This window comes from Camelus bactrianus, chromosome 4 (genome assembly GCF_048773025.1).
Source record: "Camelus bactrianus isolate YW-2024 breed Bactrian camel chromosome 4, ASM4877302v1, whole genome shotgun sequence".
Lineage (NCBI taxonomy): Eukaryota > Metazoa > Chordata > Mammalia > Artiodactyla > Camelidae > Camelus > Camelus bactrianus.
The window spans coordinates 75,218,999-75,237,115 of NC_133542.1; the positions used below are offsets into that span (position 1 = coordinate 75,218,999).

Here is an 18,117-nt window from a genome sequence, read left to right on the forward strand (position 1 = left end):
ACCCCCAGTAAGGGGTAGAGCGGGACTTGGGATGTGGGCTCCTAGCATCTTTACAATCTGGATGGACATGGCCGAGGGAAAGGCCCCTACAGGTGAGTGACAGGCAGGGGTGGGGCCCAAAGAACCCCCGAGGCAGGGCCAGGGATGTGGGGTGTGCGTGTGTGTGTGAGATTCTGTCCTTCTCCCCAGCCTGCAGTCCAGATTTGCAAACCTCACTCCTGCTCCCAGCTGTGCTCACAGGGCATTAGAGAGGAGCCTTTGCTTGGGGCAAAGGAGACATGGGTTAAGGGACAAATGCAGAGAAGCAGTTTGGCGTTTGAGGGCTGGCACAGGTTGAGCAGATAGGACAAGGGACTGGGGAACAGATGTGGAACTCGCAGACCTTCTGGGACCTGGATGCTGCCTGGGGAGCCAGCGTGGAACTGGACTCCCTGAGCCGGCTTTTTTGGGCGCTCACTGGACAGCCTTGTCCCCGCTGCAGGCGACCCTGACCCAGCGGGGCCCCAGCTCCACCTGGAGGGCCAGCGCATTTACTCACTGCCCACCTCACAGAGGCCAGACGCCTCAGGCATGGCACAGGAGGGTACCATCTGAAAGGATGCTGCTGTGGTTCGGGGGGGGGGTGCGGTCGCCACCCCCCATGCCCTGCCCCCACCGCTCCCACGGTCTTCATTTCTATTTTATAGAGCGGCTGTTACAGCCGCGCAGGGTAAGGCACCAAAAGATCTCATAAAGCTCGTCTGATGGTTTGGGATTTAACGCGCTGGAGGTGGGTTTGTGGGCATTTTATACCGGAGGGAACAGCTAAGCGGGGAGCCCGAAGGAGACAGATCACAGGAAAACTCGACGTGGGGTTTAACCGAGAAATAATCATTTTCTATGAAAGATAATGACTTCTCTGGAGGCTGGTATCGAGATTTATTGGCCCAAGAGGTTACAGGGATTGGAGCCAAGGCAAGCGCGGGGAGACCTTGGAGGGAGTAATCTTGAAATTGAAGTCTTGCCCCAGGTCAATATATCTGAATGCCAAAGCCCTCAGCTCCACTCATGTGATGCTGGCTGAGATGAAACGTGCCCATTACCTCCAGGGACACACTCTGCCTCCTCGGGCCATCTCATAGCCCCAGGCTCCCTCAGATCCAGCTGTCACAAGAGGTGAGGCCAGGGTTTCCATTAGTTCTCCTGACCAGCCTCCCTTCAGGGGCGAGGGGCCACAGGCCGAGAAACAACTCCAGGGACACCGTGGCAAGCTGGGCGCCGGGGAAGTTCACCCGGGGAGGCCCTGGTCCCGGCCACAGGCATGGCCGCACGTTACACAGAGCCACCGGCATCCACCCCCAGCGAGCACTGGCCTGGACACCATAGGATCTGCGGCAAATCTGCAGGGTTTTGATGTGGGAGATTTATTACCATGCCAAACGCGTGTGTGTAAAACACATAATTCCTCTCCCACGGCCTCGTAAATCCCAAAGGGGCAGCAATAAGTAGGAAAAAAATAAAAAATTGCAGACTAATTTGTTCAGAAATCCAGGAGGAAATCAATAAGAAAGCTGTAGCTCAAAATTTGTCTTGAAATTGTGTACATGGGGAAGGAACACATCTTCCCCCACAGAGCCACACCTCTTTGCACTCTGAGCTGGGTTTGGAAATGTCAGGTGTAAAATCAATTTGAATTGTCTCAGCCGGTGCTTCCCTGAACCGTGACCCTGTTCACGATTAGTTGGGGTGTGATGGAGGCCAGGATGGTGAGCGGGTCCACGTGGACCTGAGCGACTGCCCCAGAGGCTGGAGTCTGGTGAAGGGCGGCAGAGGGGGCTCCTGCCTGCATGTGGGGCTCTGCAGTGTTCTGAGGGGTCTGAGGGGTCCCTTACCAGAGCCAAAGGGTACGGGGCACAGGTAGCACCATGGGGCTTTGCCAGGCCAGCTCTGGAGACGCCTCCCACTCTAAACGACAATCGTGTGAAAGTCTGGGTGTCCCTAAGGATCCATAAATGTAGTTAAATGAAGAGTTCCTCTCTTAAAGCTGGAGAAGCTGAGTCCCGGAGGGATCAGCACCAGGACACCGACCTTCTAAGGCCAACAGTCTGTTCACTCAATTCTGGACAACATGTCAAGCAGGTATTTTCCAATTTGAGAGGGAATTGGAGATGGATGGGTGGGTGGATTATAGACAGTTGATGTAGACAGATGATTGATAGATGATCTAAATGATAAATAGATGCTACAGATGGATGAGAGAGGACTAAACAGACGATAGATAGGTAAGTATGACTGTGGGATTTGGAAAGGAATTTCCGAGAGATCTAAGCACAGTATAAGTGAGCCCCATCTCAGAAACCCTAGCCACATTAGAAGCAGATTTGAAAGCTGCTTTCCTTTATAAAAGAACTGACTGTTGCCCTCATTTAAAAGCTACTTCTCCAAGTGCAGGACAAAAATATTGAAAGTATCGCAGTGACACACACACATACCCTACCCCAATCTGGAGACGTCTGCTGTGCAAAGCAAGTACATTGAGAAGAAGCTGCAACGGTGTCTAGTGGGCGCCCTGGAGCACGAGCTCAGACGTGCTCTCGTGTTGAAACCAACACACACATGCCGCCCAGCTTTCTGACCATCCTGGGGAAGACGGGGCTCACGTGCCCACTGTGGCCCCCAGACAGAGCTTGGGAGCGGGCAGACCGGACACGGGGGCCTGCCGCCATCCGAGTCTGTGCTCTCCCAGGGTGGTGGCTGTGGCTGCAGGGCTGCTCTGGGGGAAGGGTGGGCTGCAGGGACCCAGTCAGAGCCCATTTTGGCTTGCAGGGTGGCTGCTGCGGGTAGAGGTCACTGCTGCAGTGCCCTGTCCTTCAGGCCCTCGAAGGCCAGCTGTCCCAGTTCACACTGAGCTGGCCCCAGGGCCACCCTGCCCAGCCTGCTGAGTCCCCGTCCCCGAGGGCCTGCATCTGGCAGCCTCACTTCATCCTCACGTCTCACGGGAAGTCCTCTTTACGCTTGAATCAGCACTGACTTCCTGGATGCCCACCTGGCTTCGGGTTCTGAGAGAAGCAGGCGCTCATGTAACGGGACACCTGGAGGCCTGTGTGGCCCTCTGGTCGCCCCTGCAGAAGTGCATGGTGCAGGGGCTGTGGCCCTTGCTGTGTCGTCAAGGGCTCCTTCACTAGTGGATGGCCCACCAGGAAATGGGCTCTCATTTCTTCTGGGAGGGGACCTGAGCACATACAGGGAAGCTGTGGCCCACCCACCCCCAGAGGACAGGCTGGAGGGTTGGCTGGCTGAGGCAAAGTGACCTTCTGCCCCTGAGCTGCCACCTCCCCTAATCTGCACAACTTGGGCCCACGGGGGACACACACGCCCATCTCCCAGCCACAAGCAGTCGGCTGGACACATGAAGGCACCCAGGTCCCTGCCTTTAGAAGTCAGAAGTGGGGGCAGATGATATCCTAATTAGTCAAAGCTGAGTGGCGTCAGTGCAGGTGTGACGCCCAGCCTCAGCTCCTGGCCTCACCACCCCCAGCAAGCCGCTCTCTCTTTTCCTCTTGGCCTGTGCTGAGGCCCACGGCACTCCTTCCTGGCACGTGGTCTCCGAGTTCACCCCGGGAGCTGCTCCTGGTCCTGGCTCCTGGGGACTGACTCCCTCAAGTCCATGGCCTCCGCTCCTCCTCCTGACCAGCCAGCTCTGCACACGCCCCGCACATCCTCTCACCTTAACCTCTTTGGGTCGGGGCCTCCGGGGGCTCCTCAGGAGCCTGAGAGAAGCAGTGGACCCAACGTCCAGAGAAATGCAGACAGAGGCAATCCGCAGTTGACGTCCAGTTCTCGGCCCTGCGTCCGGTGCCCACCCCCAGGGGACTCCTCCGTGTGGCAGCCCGGCCCGGGGCAGGTCCAGGCTTCCTGAAGCCTCTTGCATACAGTCACATGAGGGTATCATATGTGTCTGTGTGTCACCACAGTCCCTCCTTCGTCTCCTCAGGAGTCCCGTCTTCCCCACGACTGCCCAGTGGCCGCTGTGTGAGACTGGGTGACACGGCTGGCACCCGCCGGCTCCTCTGTCCCCAGGCTGCCTGGAGGGGCTGGCTCTGAGAGCACAGCTAGTGAGTCGCACAGGATCCTTCTGGTGAGCTGGGTAGAGACCAAATCTACCACCTCGGCTCTCTCCATACCAGGGGTGTCAGTGCAAGGGCCTGAGCCCAAAGTAGGGGCTGGGTGCCCCAGCCTGGAGCCATACAGCCCTGTGTCGCCAGCTGCCAGTAGCGTGGGCAGACTCTCCCCAGTCACACAGCCCACGCTGGACAGGGTTGGGGGCTGCACTGAGAGCCTTGGGAGCCCCACTGGGGTATCACCTGCTCCCCCACACAAAGGGGACCCTAGCCAGCCAACTGGTTCGGCCCACTGGCCACCCATGGCCTGGTGACCTCCAATAGAACTTGATTCTCCCAGTTCGTCCCCACAGTTTCTGCCCTGTCCAGCCACCCCCAGGCAGAGCCCTGACTCCTGGGGCCCCAGGGACAGTGCCGCAGGCAGTCCCTCCTCCGACAAGGAAGGCAACTCTCCGGTGAGGATGGAGGCATCTTCCCCTGGGGCACCCAGTGCGCCCCAAGGAGACCAGGTGTCTTCAGGCAGGGAAGGGAAGCCTTCTGAGTGGGGATGGGCAGGGTCGGCCTCACGCTCCGCTAGGACGTTGGGAGGCAGAGGAGGGAGGCAGGTGTCCCTGTGGGTGGAGGGCGGGAGGGTGGCACTACCATAGGACAGCACCTCATCAGTGGGGGACAGGACCTCTGGCAAGACCCCACCAGCCACGGGAGGGCAGACTTCCTCCAGGGCAGGGGGGGCTCTGCTCCCCACAAACCTAGGTGCCTGGCTCTCGGCTCTTGGGGCTGCCAGCCCGCTGGGGTCCCCAGGAGGAGCCTGTGGGCTCCTGGGGTCAGGCTCTGGAGAGGCCTCTAGGGGTTTCCTGTCAGCAGATGGACTCGGGTCAACACCCCAGGGCTCCTCTGGATGGCCAGCCAAGACCTGCAGAGGCCCAGTCTCTCTTCCTCTGCCAAAATCCCCCCCTTCGGAGGCTGAGGTCCCTGAGAGAAAAGAAAGAGATGAGCATAAGTCACCAGAGGAAGAGGTTTGGGGTGGGAGTGCAGTGCAGGCAGCCTCTGGGAATTTCCGTTTGGTTTTTCCTGTGTTTGATCCACTGGTCAGGCTCCTATTGGTTCCAGAATCTTCCTGCCCCTCCCCAGGGCCCAGGAACGGAGCTGGGTAGAGACTGGGTTCCGGGCTGGACGAGCCCCCTGCAAGGGAGGAGTGCCCCGGGACTGGCTCCACACCAGGGCCAGGTTCCTGCAGGCTCTCCAGGTCCCAGACCTCTCTGGATGCCTCTGACAGCTGTGACCCTGACCTTGGAGAGGGGGCATGGAGGAGAGGCAGCAGCCAGTCCGCCCTCAGGAGGCCTGCTGGCGCTGCGCCACCGGCCACAGTGTAGGACCCGCGCTCAGAATGGGCCCCACTGCCCTCCAGTCCCTCCCAGGTCACTGCCCTCCGCCCTGGTGGAACCCCCAGGAGTCTAGAGCAGAGAAGCCCCCAGACTAGCCGAAGTCTGCGTCCCGAGTGTCCCCTGCTTCCCAGTCCGACAGGGAGACAGAGCTCTCAGAAAGCTGGATCAGGATGGCGGATGCCTTCTGAAACTCCTGGAGAGAGGGGCAGGACAGGCTACTCCCGGAGGGGGAGGTAGGGGACCGTGCCGAAGACCCGGAGCAGGTCCTGGGAGCAGCCTCGGATTCGGAGCTCAGGTCCAGGGGGTCCGAGATCTGGGCCAGGGGGCTGCCCTCAGGTTGGGCAGGTGGTGCCACTGCCTCAGCTGCTGCTGCTGCTGCAGAGAGAGGAGAGTTTAGGGACGATGCCAACGCCTTTTACACAAAGGACGTCCCCCCAACACTGGGAAGAGCAGAACCCACACCCCATGGTCCCTAAGCCAGTGATCAAAACCGGAAATCCTCAGACGGGTAGGAGAAGTGTCCAAGCAATGGGGAGGGCAGGGGCTGTAGGAGTGGGCTGGCTCTGACTTAGAAGCTGGTCCCCTCATGTAGAGACTGGTCCTCATGCAAGAGGGAGGGACGCCGAAGGGGCAGAGGCATCACCTGGAGAGGCAGTCAGCTGGGAAGCCTCCTGCCAGGAGAAGGGGCCAAGGGGGTCCTCCTGCCAGCAGGTCTCTACCCTGGAAGCACAGCATGAAGTCCTGGGGTGCCCCAGGAGGGGGCCTGTCTTCCAGCCTCCTCCCCAGGGCTCAGAGTCTCCACAGGGGGCCTTCAGCTATGGCAGGCGCTTGAAAACCACACCTGCCAGCAGTCTGCCCCCAGTGGGAGGTGAGCGGCAGAGGCCAGGGCTCCCAAGTGAGGGTGAGTTACCCTGGTTAGGGGGTTCTGGTCTCAGTCCTCACTGGATCAGGTAGCTGGTGGGGGGGTCGCCATCTGAGCGACTTAGAGGCATGTGCTCCCTCGAGGGGCCCTTCATGCTGCCCCCGCCCCCGGGATCTCAGGCCAATTCACCAGGTGACATCTTTGTCTCCACAAAGGGGGGTCAGACTCAGGAGGGCACGGGGGTGGGCTGGATGCACAGAGGGCCCAGGCCAGGACAAGGGGCACTGGGAGGGAGTGATTCCACAGGAAGAGGAGTTGGCCAAGCCATCTCTATGTCCCAGGGCCCCAGCCCCTGCCCAGGGGTCCCACCGGTCTGCACAGCACCCCCAGGCCCCACACCTCTGCTCCCTTGACCAGCTTTCCATTGCGTGGGGCTCCCCCACGGGGCTGCTGGCAAAATCCAGCCCTGATTCTGACCCCACTGGGCTCCTGCTGCCTTCAGCCACCTGCTGGAAACACAGAGGAATGCCAGTCAGGGTGCAGCCACCTCTGCTGCGCATGGTCCTGAGCTGTGGACAGAGCCCCTGGGCTTCTGCGACCACGCTGAGGAACAAGGGCCATCCCCGTAACGAGGGCCATGGAGATCCCTACTCATCAGACATTCACCTCCCAGTGGGCTCCAAAGACCCACAATGGACAAATCCATGTGGGAAGGGACGGAGGCCCCATTGCGTCAACACCTCCATCGGATGGACGAGGTGACCCCCACCCACCCACCCACGGCCACACAGAGGACCCAACAGAGAAAGGCCAGGCACCCCCTCAGCCTGCAGAGGGTACAGGGCCAAGCCTCGACTAACGCTGGCTTCACAGGGGCCACGGGGACTCCCTGCGCCTGGGGAGTGCTGGCTTCTGTCCCAGGAGCTCGGTGCGTGGCTTTCCATCAGAGCCGTCTCCTCCTCTGCTGACCAGGGGCTGGGGTTGGTCTGGGGGTCTCCTGTGAGACAAAGGGACTGTCAGCACTGACGGGCACAGAACGCGGGACACAGGGCACGGGGTCCGGGAATTCTGAAGCCAGGCGAGAATAGCCTTAAAGTTCAAAGGAGCCACAACACCTACTTGTGTTCATTTAGAGTGAGGACAGAAAAATACGTGGTTACCTGCTAAAATTATCCCAATGTTGGATAGTTACTGATACGAGGACCCAGAGCGAAACTACAAACACCATGGAAAATGTAGAGGCCGCTTTAGGTTAGTTTTTTGGGTAAAACTCCCACATGGGACTTGCAAACCCTTTGCCACAGCTGTTCTTTCCCCTCAGTGTCCACTGTCCAGGCCTGTGCTAGCAGGGTGGGGGCCGGCCTTAGCCGCGTCAGCTGGACGGTCAGCCAAGGGCAGACAGGGAGGGCCTGGAGGGAGCTGCAGTGGGGTCTTCCCGGGGACTGTCACCTCTACACTGTCATCTTCCCACACCTTCATCCCACCCTGCGACCTGGCAGGGGGCGAGACAGCAAGGCCAAGGGGTCTGGGTCGGTCCTAAGGCCACCAGCCTGAGGGACTGGAACTATTTGGCCAAAGTCCAGATTTGTGGAACCTCCACCAACAGGAACACCGCCCTCTTGTCCACGGCCCTCAGTGAAAGCCAAGGTGTTATTGGTCAAGCAGAAGGACCCCAAGCTTCCTGGTGACCATGATGGGGAGTCCCCCCAGAGAGCATCACCCAGGGTGCCCTTGCAGGCATGGTGTCCTGAGCAGAGGGCAGCCAGTGCCTGGTCAGAGAGACGCTGCGCCAATCCTGGACCACCCTATCGCAAGCCCTCAGCGCAGCCCCGATGCCCCGGAGCAGTTCCAGCCCCTTCCCATCTGCACTGACCCATCCCGAGGTCCACTCTCCCAGGCCCCGACTGCAGGGAGCCCCCAGTCCCGCAGATTGGCTGGTCTGAACCATCTCCTTCCCGCTCCTGAGGGTAAACGTTGAGAGGGGCTTCTGAACACAAGGCTTGGACACACGGCCGGAGGGCAGGCTCTGAGGTGGCATCTCGGGCACTGAGACAAGGCGGGGCCACATGACTCCCCTGGCTGTCCATCCCACTGTCCCCAACATGCCACCGGGGCTCCCCAGAGCCAGGAATGAGTCTCCTCCCACCCGGGATTTAGTATGTGGAAAACTCTCTCGTTAGCTAATAAAGACACTTCGGGCAACTCTGGTTTCCATGCCACTTAAAAATCCATTCCAGGTAAACGAAGTTGTGACCAGGCTTTGAGGGCTGCCTCCCAAGCCTCCCCGTCCTGCTCTGGCAGCTAGCACAGCCTTGGAGGAAGCCCACAGGACTGCGGGAGCTTCTGGTAAGGCCCACACGGTAAAGGTGGGGGGCCTGTGAGCTGTTTGCAGGGACTTACCCGGGGGCGGCTCCTTCACCAGTTGGAACTGGAGCTGAGCGGCAGAGAAGCTCCCTTCCGCCTCGCCCGCCTGTGTCTGCAAGAGGGGAGGAAAGACAGCCGTTCTGCGGGAGTCCCCGGGGGGGAGGTGCTGAGGACCCTCACCAGCCCAGGAACTAAGGGTGCGCTGGCACCCAAGGTCCCACCAAGATCAGATGCAGGCTGGCAGAGCAGGGAGGGGCCCCTCAAGTGGGTAAACGGGTGAAAGGACTTTCTAGGCGTTCGCTTACAGGAAAGGCTGGGTCCAGCGGCTGTCCCATACCCAGGGAGGCTGCCTGCTGAAGACCGGGCAGAGGGACATGAGGCTGCTCCTCCGGCTCTGAAAGACACACAGACCGGAGTATTCTGGCTCGGACCAGCCATCTGGGGGAGCCCCCCATACTCCAGAGCTTGGGGAGCCCCCAGGTCTGCAGAAGCAGAGCTGAACTCTGGGGAAGGTTCTCGCAGACCATCACGTCCTCCTGCCCCTCCCTCTTCGGAGCTCAGTCCTCCATGCACCCCAGGCCTGCCCCGTTTCCCTGGGACCCCAGTGCTGCACTCCTAACCCCTTCTCTATACCCTCCTCTCCTCCCAGTCGCCCAGAGGTTCTGTGCTTCCATAGGCCCCTCAGAACTCCACCCAGTGCTTCACAGACTGTGTCCCAGGGACTCCTGGGGTTTGAGACATCTCCCCAGGTTACACTGGGGGGCTGGAGGAGTTGAGCGAGCACAGACCTGGGGCCCTTCTACACTCCATCACCCGAACGCCCCTTCTTACCTGCTACAGAAGCTTCCTTTACATTTGTGTGGCTGAGAAATTGGAAAACCTGTGCTGGCCAGAAGGGGCGAGTTTTTCTGAACCCACCTGCCTGGGTAGGGCTTCCAGCACCAGAGCTCCTTAGGGGATGAAATGGAGGGAGCCTTGTCCCTTTTAAAGGCAGATCCAAGTCTTTTTTTTTTTTGTAGCAGTGTGTTAATTAGGTTTATTTATCTATTTTATGGAGGTACAATACCCTCCCCAAGGCAGGTCCAAGTCTTAACCCTCAGAACCAGCAAATGTGACCTTATTGGAAAACAAGATCACATTTTCCAGATTTTTTTTTTCATTTTTGCAGGTGAAACTACTTTGGGATCTCAAGATATGATCATCCTGGATTAGGGTGCGCCCTAAATCCAATGCCTGGTGCCTTACAAGAGAAGCAAAGAGGAAGACTTGAGACACACAGAGAAGCTACGTGAGGATGGAGTGGAGACTGGCGCGACGTGGCCACAAGCCAAGGAACACCTGGAGCCCCAGGAGCTGGGACAGACAAGGAAGGACCCTCCCACGGAGCCTCCAGAGGGAGCGCCAGCCTCCCTGCACCTGGACTTCAGCCTCCTGCCCTCCAGAACTGGGAGACAGCGAAGTTCTGTCCTTTTAACGGCCCGGCATGTGGTAACCTGTCTGGTGGCCTCAGAAAGTGAGCACCCCGCTCGTTGTACAGGAGGAGAGACCGAGGGGGCCTGCCATCCCGCCCCCATTGTCTGGAAATGTTGGCTGAGATGCACTCGGGTGGCCCTCCCCCGGGACCACCGTGCACTCAGACACAGCGACAGAGAGGCCAGGGCCGCCCCCATCGCACAGCTCGGGCCAGGCACGCGGGACGCAGGCCTGTCTGACCTCGAGTCTGTTGCTGCCCTGAGGGGTGACCGTCTGCCCTCCGCTGCCACTGCTGCTGCCCGCCCGGTTACCTTGGCCCGTAAGGCCTCGGCTCTCCCCCAGCCGGTCTCCCACATCAGGCCAGCAGCTGGCTGAGGGTGCGTCCTCTCCCCACGCCAGCCTCGGAGGTTGCAGGTGACCGTCCCCAGCCAAAGCCACCTGGGGGGCTGTGCTGTCCTGCTGCTCGGTGAGTAGGCTGCAAAGCAGTGTAGAGCGGTGGTGACTATTCCCCCAGGCTGCACCCTCCCAGGGTAACCAGCCCTGACCAGAACATGCTAAATGTAGAGCAACAAGTCACATCCAGGGGACAGCTGTGGTCTGTGGCCAAGCGGTCAGCCTGGGGTGAAGGAAGATGGGTCCCGGCCCCTCCCTGCCCAGCAGCTCCCTAAGCAGGGCCCACACCCCCACATGGGGTCATTGCTGGGGGTGACAAAGCACCACACAGGGTGTGGTGGGAGGGAGACGTCTGTCTGCATCTGCGCTGTCAAGACGTCTGCGTGGAGACTGAGCGCCGGCCCCGGGGCAGCCCCGTGTGTGCGTGCTGGCCCCACCTGAGCTCTGGGAGACACATGCCCAGACTGCGGCCCAGCTCCGGGCACTGGACCGGCAGCAAGGAACTGCTCCCGTCGCAGCCTCGGGCGACGCTGCCTGCCGGGTGTCCTCACTCCGCCTGGGGCTAAGGTCAGTGCCTGCAGGGAGGCCCACTCTGGAACATTCCACAGCTCTCTCGGGGGCAGCTTGATGCCCTGTTCCTTTTCTCCCCAGGCACTTGCCACAAAGGGGCACAGCACATTGCTCCCCCCAGGGTGGTCTGAGCCTCTCCCCTGGATGTGTGAATGGGGGGTTGGGTCAGAGAGCCATCCTCAGCCTAGGAGCTGGGATCCTCTCAGGCCTTTGAAGGAGGAGACGACTCAGGGGCTGGAGCTCTGACCTGCTGGGGCAGGACCTGGAGGGCACCTCTCGGCACCAGTGTGTCTGGGTGCAGGTCCCCGGCTGGCCCCGGAAGCAAGGACGCAGAGGACAGGAAAGGAGCTGAGCCCGGGCACAGAACCAGGCTGAACAGAACCAGAATGGGAGGCCCTGCCCCCACGACCATTTTGTTTTTTGGTTAATGGAGGTACTGGGGATTGAACCAGGACCTTGCGCACGCTAAGCACGTGCTCTATCACTGAGCTATACCCTCCCCCACCCCATGCCCTTTTAAAGGCTCATCATACCTCCCCCAAAACCTCCCAGCAGGCACTAGGGTCTCGGGCTGGGAGCCCACGGCACCCTGGAGGGCTGAGCGTGGGAAGGGGCCCACCGACCCTGGTTTAGGGATGCTCCTGACCCTGACCCTCTTGGAGCTCCGCTGAGCTTCTCTTAAAAGGAGAAAAGAATGAAGTACACCTGTTTCTCCAGGTGCCACGACCTCCCAGAAACGTAAAGTCATCCTCTCAAACCCCTCTCGTGATAGGAGCCCCGACGCCTCCTTGTAAACATGGCTTTTCTGTTCTCTGGCCTGCATCACTGGCGTGACGGGAACAGGAAGGAGCCGTCTCCCAGTGGCGGAACCCCCCCGCCCCAGGCCCCGGACTGTGGGGTCAGGCCGGCCGCGCAGTGCTATAAACAAGCTCCTGGGTCAGCCTGGAAGCCTTTTCAGAGATTCCTGGGGCTGGCGGTCAGTAGCAACGTGAATTGCAGATCAGTCCGTGAGAAGCGCTCTCAGAGGGGAGCAGAGTGCAGCTCGGGCTGGCGGCTGAGTGGGCGATGACTCCCTTTCCTAGGGGAAGCATGAAATCGGGCCCTCCCCACCCCGACGCTGGATGGCAGTGGTGCCCCTAAGGGCAGGCAGGGGTCCTTGAGAAGCCTGCTCCTAGGGGGACAGCGTGGGGGCCTCCCTCTTAGTCCTGACCCCAGGTTGCTGCTGCAGGGTGGGGGTGCTGCGATTAGAGTCTGGCAGGTGGCCAGCCTTGGGGGAGGAAGCTCAGAGGAAAAGGGCCTCCCGGGGTATCAGGGCCATTTTAATTAGGACAGAAGGGAAGGAGGCGTTCCCAGTGCGGGTGGTCAGGAAGCTCATGGGAAAAGCAGGTCCGCTCCCTCCCACGGCCAGGACCCCTTCCCCACAACGCGACTCAGCCTGGGTGGGGCCCTCTCATCTGCTTCGAGAGGCTTTTTTGCTGCAAAGGAGCCCTGTGACCAGGCCTGAGGGAGAAGGCCAAGCGTCCTGGCCTGGAGAACAGCCCATGCTGGCCTCGGAGTGGGGTGCCCAGCGAGGTGCACACCCACCTCCCGCTGTCCTCGAGCCAGGCCTCTCTATCTGCTGTGTCACTGTGCCCTACAGCAGCCTGGGGACGGTGCCACCCCGTTCCCATTTAACAGACGAGGAAACGGGCTCAGAGTGGGGTGGACACACCTGGCCAGCGGCACAGCGGGGAATGCGCTGCACCTGCCTGTGCTCCTCCCGCTGCGCCAGGGCAGCTCTGGCCTCTGCCCACAATCCCAAGGGCCGGCCAGCTGGAGCAGGGGCCTCTAGGTGCCCCCAGTGCCCTGCCCCTCCTCCCCTGGCAGGGCGAGGTGATGCCAGGCCCAGCAGCTGTGACACAACAGCCACTCGGCGCAGGAAAGACATTTAATGGCGAGCACCAGGGCCAGGGCCGCCCTGTGACAACTCACTGTGGGACCTGTGGCTTCTCAGGGCTCCTCCAGGGGCGGTGGCTGGCGGGGATGCCAGACCTGTGTGGTGTTGTGGGGGAAGGGGGGCACGAGGAGCCCTGTGCAGGCCCCCCTGGCTGCTGGCTTGTCTCAGCACCCTCTGCCCAAGTGGCCTTGACTTCGAGGCTGGAATTCTGAGAAAGAACAGAGTGAGTTGGTCCATCTCTTGAGAACAGCAGGCGGCAGCCACAGCACGGGGCTGGCGACACAGTGTACAGCGTGTTCCCGCAGGCAAGTACCAGGTGGAAACAGGTGGTCCTGTCCTCACAGGAGCCCTGAATCCCTGTGCTCACAGTCCTCGACAGGTGCAGACAGCAGGCCCAGAGCGGAGAGTCCTTACCTGAGGCTGCCCAGGTCCCCGCTGGAGCCAGAGGCAGTGCTGTGGGGTCAGGCAGCCCTGGGTCCCTCTCCTGCAGCCTGGCCTCGGGCAGGCAGCTCACCTGCGCTGGCAGTCACCCACAGTGTGGCTGCACACATGTACCAGCTGCTTCCTAGGACCTGGTTCCACCCATCCCCACCCCACCCGGTGAGACCGTCGGCACCCCTCAGCCTGGGGATTGGTGCCCAACCCGTGTCCACACAGCCCCCTTCATGTGACGCTGGGTGGGGACAGGGAGCTGGAGCAGGGACACCCTCACTGCTCAGGGTCCCCAAAGGGCTGGCCTCTCTGAGGAGCACAGGCCATGCTCTCCTTTCCGCCTTGGCCCCCTACCAGCCCTGCATGGCCCCCTCCTCCACCACTGCCCCCAGGCACTGAGTAAAGCCCTGCCCCCCACAACTCTAGCCTCATCCCCCTTCCAGCTGGGCCCCCCACCTCCGGGCCCAGAGCGCCTTCCTCTACCCCTGGGGGTCTGGTTTCTCCTCCAGGGCTTGGCCAGGTCCACCTAGTCCGGGAAACCTCCTTGGCCCCCCAGCAGATGCTGCCCCTCCCACCCTGAATCTGCACCTCACCGGGTCCCTCTCCACCCTGGGTCTCCCGTGTTTTTACCGGGGACCTGCACATCCCCACGAAGCAGCTGGGTGACAAGCGTTTCTGGCCACAGGCCTAGCCTTCAGCCCAGGTGAAAGTACCCACCTGAGGCAGCCTGCTCTGGGCCTGAAGCTCCTGCTGCAAGAGGGCGGTGGACATCTGCAGAGCGAGGATGTTCTTCTGATGTTGCAGGAGCAGTTTCCGCTCTTGGTGCGAGAACAGGTGGGTGTTCCGCAGGTACCGTATTTCCCTCTGAAGCAGCCAGAGGGGAGAACGTCAGCACAAGCCCCCAGCCCCGCACAGAGGCACACACTGAAGAGAAATGCACATGGTGAACAGGAGGGGTGCCTGGGGGGACGCCCAGCAGGAGGCAGGAGGGAAGGTGCAGTGCTTGTTCCCTGGGCATCCCCAAGTGAGGCCGGGCCACCCCTGCCACCCCCCAGGCAGCCCTCCCTCTCTCCAGGTCCTGGGCCGTGTCCCTCCCTGACAGCACGCCCCTCGGCAGAGCCACCTTGCTGGGAGAACACCCCCACTGGGTCTTTACAGGTCAGAGGAGAGCAGGGTCCCTCACCACAGTGGTCGGGGGCCCAGACCCCAGAGTCCACCAGGGTCCCCACCCACAGCACAGGACCCTAGGTTCAGCGCCTCATGCCATGTAATAACTGACCCCTCCTGAGCCCTCTTCACAGTTCACTGGCCAGGGCGTGCCCTACAGGAGTGTCTGGGCCTCCTCCTGTTGCCTCCTCTGCCTGGAATGCCCCCCGCCCGCCACCTCACTTCCCCGGTCCACACAGGCCACCTAGGATGGAGGTTAGGAGCCTGGGCTTGCCCCCAGTCCAGCACCACCCCTCACTTCCCGGCTGAAGGTCCCCAAGCTAGGCAGCCCCCACCCTCAGCCTCAGCTCCTCCATCTGTATGAAGAGCGTTACCAGCAGCCCCCACCCCGCAGTGTCAGGGCACTAAGATGAAAGGACACCAGCACAGTGGCCCCTGATGCCGTCTTCCAGACAAAGACACTGGGTTCAGAGCAGGCGGGAATCCCCTCTGAGGTGGCACACACGCACCCTGGTCAGCGCCGGCTGCGCTAAACCCTCCGGCAATCCCATGAAACATACACTGCTGCGGTTTTCCCTCAATGAGGCTCCGAGAGGCCCACCACTGCTCAGAGGCTACAGGAGCCAGGACAATGGGGCCACACTCCACCCAGGCCACGCTGCCTCTCCAGCACTGGAGGTTCCCTGTGCACCGCAGGGTCCTGAGCGGCCCTGGAAGGTGGTAGGGGCTGGGGACTTCTTGAGCAATGGTGTGGTGATGCTCACATTCCAGCCCTGGGCAGCAGCACAATCTCTGTGTCGACCCAGGTGGAGCCCTGGAGAAGAAACTTCTTACCTGCTCCCGCTCAAGGTTGCTGAGGGCCTGGTGCTGCTTCTCCGCCAAGGCCACGAGCGCTGCATAGCTGCCCGTGCTGCCCAGATACCTGGGAGAGGAAACAGATCAACTGCCAACCTCAGGTCCAGCAAGTAGGTGTGAAAAACCCCAGGCATGGCCAGCCCTGGCCAGTCAGGGGGACCTGGCATGCCCTCTGCAGCAGCAGGGCACAGGGAGGAGGCACCCCACAGGGAGGTGGGCAGGCTGGGGGAGCCCCGGTGGTCCGATGGCCCCAGCACAGGCCGTCACTCTTCCCACCTCTCACGACCACTTTTGGGCCTGAGAGAGAAAGGGAGGGCAGTGCCTCCCACCCTGGAGCCCAGCCAGAGGAAGGCGGGTTGGGGGTGGGGGTGGGGTCATCATGGCACGATTGTAAACTGCCCATGATCTTAACTGGAATAACCTTTTTAGAGACCAATATGGGAATAGCAAGAAGCTTAAAAAGTGCATTCCCACTGATGGCAACTGTACTTCTAGTAAGTTACCTTAAGGAGGTTGTCTCTGGGATGTTCATTTCTCATGACACAAAGTTGGAGACACGGATGTCCCGCAGCAGGGCTGGTTAACGGGACTGCATCGTCATTGTGTTGGGTGCCCTGTGTGTCGTAGCGTTTACGCAGGGACACGGAAAGGTTTCCTCAAGTAAAGGTAACTCAAGTTACAAACTGTATGTGTAGTCTATTTCGGATGCTGTTTAAATAGCCATATGTGCGTCTCCATCAAGCGCTGGCAAGACAGACCGAGAAAATGGGCAGGGACTATCTCGGAGAGGCGGGACTAAGGGTGGTTTTAATGTCTCTGTAGTCACTTTTTCGTACTTTACCTCTCATCTAAATTTCTCGAAACGCCTTTACTACTTGCATGGGCACTTTGGTCCCTGTACTGCGGTCAGGACCGGGGGCGGGGATGGGGCGGGCCAGCGCGGCGCGCATGCGCGCTCTCACCCTCGCTGGTGCTCCAGCCAGGCCAGCTCTGCGCGCATCTTCTCTTCGAGCGCCTTCTCGCGCAGGCTCAGCAGCGCGGCCTGGTGCTGAGCGCGCAGCTCCTCTTCCCGCATGTTCTGCTCAAGCATCTGCAGCGTGAAGCGGATGAAGGCTCCAGGCACGACGCTGCGGGCCCCCGTCCGGCTCCACTGCGGTGGAGCAGACCGACCAGGCCGCGTCACCGCCGCTGAGTTTCCAGGCCTCCCGGGGACCAGCCTCACCGAGTGGGAGTAGCACTTAGCCCCGGGGAGAAGGCCACTGCCTCCAGGGTGCCTTCCCGGACTGGCCGCCCCACTCTTCCTCTTGCTGTGCTCCCCTTCCCGGGGCAGGGTAGGCCCACCCCGACTGTTGGCTCCCGAAGTCAGGGCGGGGTCCCCATCAGCTTGGCCTGGCGCCCTGCCCAGATTTAAGCCGGGCAATTGTCTGTGATCCTAGAGGGTTCAGGAAAGGCCAGGCCACCCACCCTGAAATGTACCACCCACAGCACCCAGCCAGTCCTCCCCAAAACACCCTGTTGAAATGCCTACCCTCACCTGCCACCCTAGGCATGAGGAAGGGGCTTAGGCAGATGTCAGTTGGAAGGGTGGGTGGTGCCTGTGGCAGGGAGAGCCCCCCCTCAGCCCAGGACCTGCTGTGGAGGCCCTTTGGTACAGACCCTAGGAGAGCGAGGCCCCAACACGTGATGGCCCCAGGCAGCTGAGAGAGGATGGGGTCTGATGCCACCACCAGCATCTCCCCTGCAGACCTCTCCTGTACCTGGAGGATAGGGACGTCCCAAGAGTAGAGCCTGGCCGGGGGCAGCTGGGAGGGGGTCTGGCCTGGTCTTCCTTCCTGCACAGGCTCTGAGGACAGAAAGCAAGCATGGTTGGGTTATGTAGGGGTTCCAGGGTCCTTTACAGGCTCTCCCAAAGCTAGAATGTCTAGGAAGCTTAATGCCCCCCCCACACACACACACAGCTTCTCATCAGATCACACGAGGCCACGCCAGAAGGGGTCCTCTGTCTCCTTTTTCCTGGTGTGGGAACCCCCGTGACCCCACTGATGAAGCAGAAGACCAGACCTGAGATAGAGGGGCTCAAGGATGACTGCACCCACTGCTCCACTTCCACTGCGGGAGGGCCGGAGAGAGAGAGAGGGAATGACCTGTTTGAGGTCCAGCACCAAGCAGATGGGGGACAGCAGAGCCTAAATTCCCAGCCTAAACAGCTATCTTGCCACTGACCTCTGCCAGCTGCCCTTCGATGCTGGGTGTGAGGGGAAAGGAACTCTGTGCTTTTCAAAGGCTCATTTGAGGACTTGCACTTCCCGCCAAGAGAAGGTAGAAGGGATAGGATTGTGGGTTCATTGTCCCACTTAAAAAAAAAAAGAAACTTCAAAAAAGGACCAAAAAGTTACATATGTATGTATACATATATAAATATTCACACACACACACGCAAGAATGGTTTTCCAGACACTGGACGTCAGGCAACATAGCACAGTGATCCCTGAGAAAAAACAAATGGGGTGAGACCTCTGCCACAGCTTACTGCCTTGAGAGTGTTTCTGAACTGTAGAGCAGGGAGGGGAAACCGAGGCA

General features: G+C 60.5%; 1 protein-coding gene across 16 annotated transcripts in view; it reads right to left on the minus strand.

Moving 5' to 3' along the window:
- Positions 1–890: 890 nt before the first annotated feature.
- CCDC187 (coiled-coil domain containing 187) overlaps positions 891–18,117 on the minus strand; it is a 52,573-nt gene continuing 35,346 nt past the window's right edge. For 9 of the 16 annotated variants that reach the window (XM_074362527.1, XM_074362526.1, XM_074362522.1 and 6 more), the window contains 13 exons: positions 17,295–17,380; positions 16,500–16,687; positions 15,517–15,604; positions 14,233–14,379; positions 13,119–13,291; positions 10,496–10,659; positions 9,017–9,105; positions 8,748–8,823; positions 7,166–7,344; positions 6,747–6,853; positions 6,129–6,205; positions 5,582–5,860; positions 891–5,072 (listed from right to left, as the gene is read on the minus strand). In XM_074362527.1, coding sequence (XP_074218628.1) covers positions 3,970–5,072; positions 5,582–5,860; positions 6,129–6,205; positions 6,747–6,853; positions 7,166–7,344; positions 8,748–8,823; positions 9,017–9,105; positions 10,496–10,659; positions 13,119–13,291; positions 14,233–14,379; positions 15,517–15,604; positions 16,500–16,687; positions 17,295–17,380 — 2,756 coding nt within the window. In that variant the 3' untranslated portion in view covers positions 891–3,969. Of the gene's footprint in view, positions 5,073–5,581; positions 5,861–6,128; positions 6,206–6,746; positions 6,857–7,165; positions 7,345–8,220; positions 8,309–8,747; positions 8,824–9,016; positions 9,106–10,495; positions 10,660–13,118; positions 13,292–14,232; positions 14,380–15,516; positions 15,605–16,499; positions 16,688–17,294; positions 17,381–18,117 lie in introns of those variants that run through there. The other 7 variants (XM_074362518.1, XM_074362521.1, XM_074362520.1 and 4 more) reach the window with 7 other exon arrangements.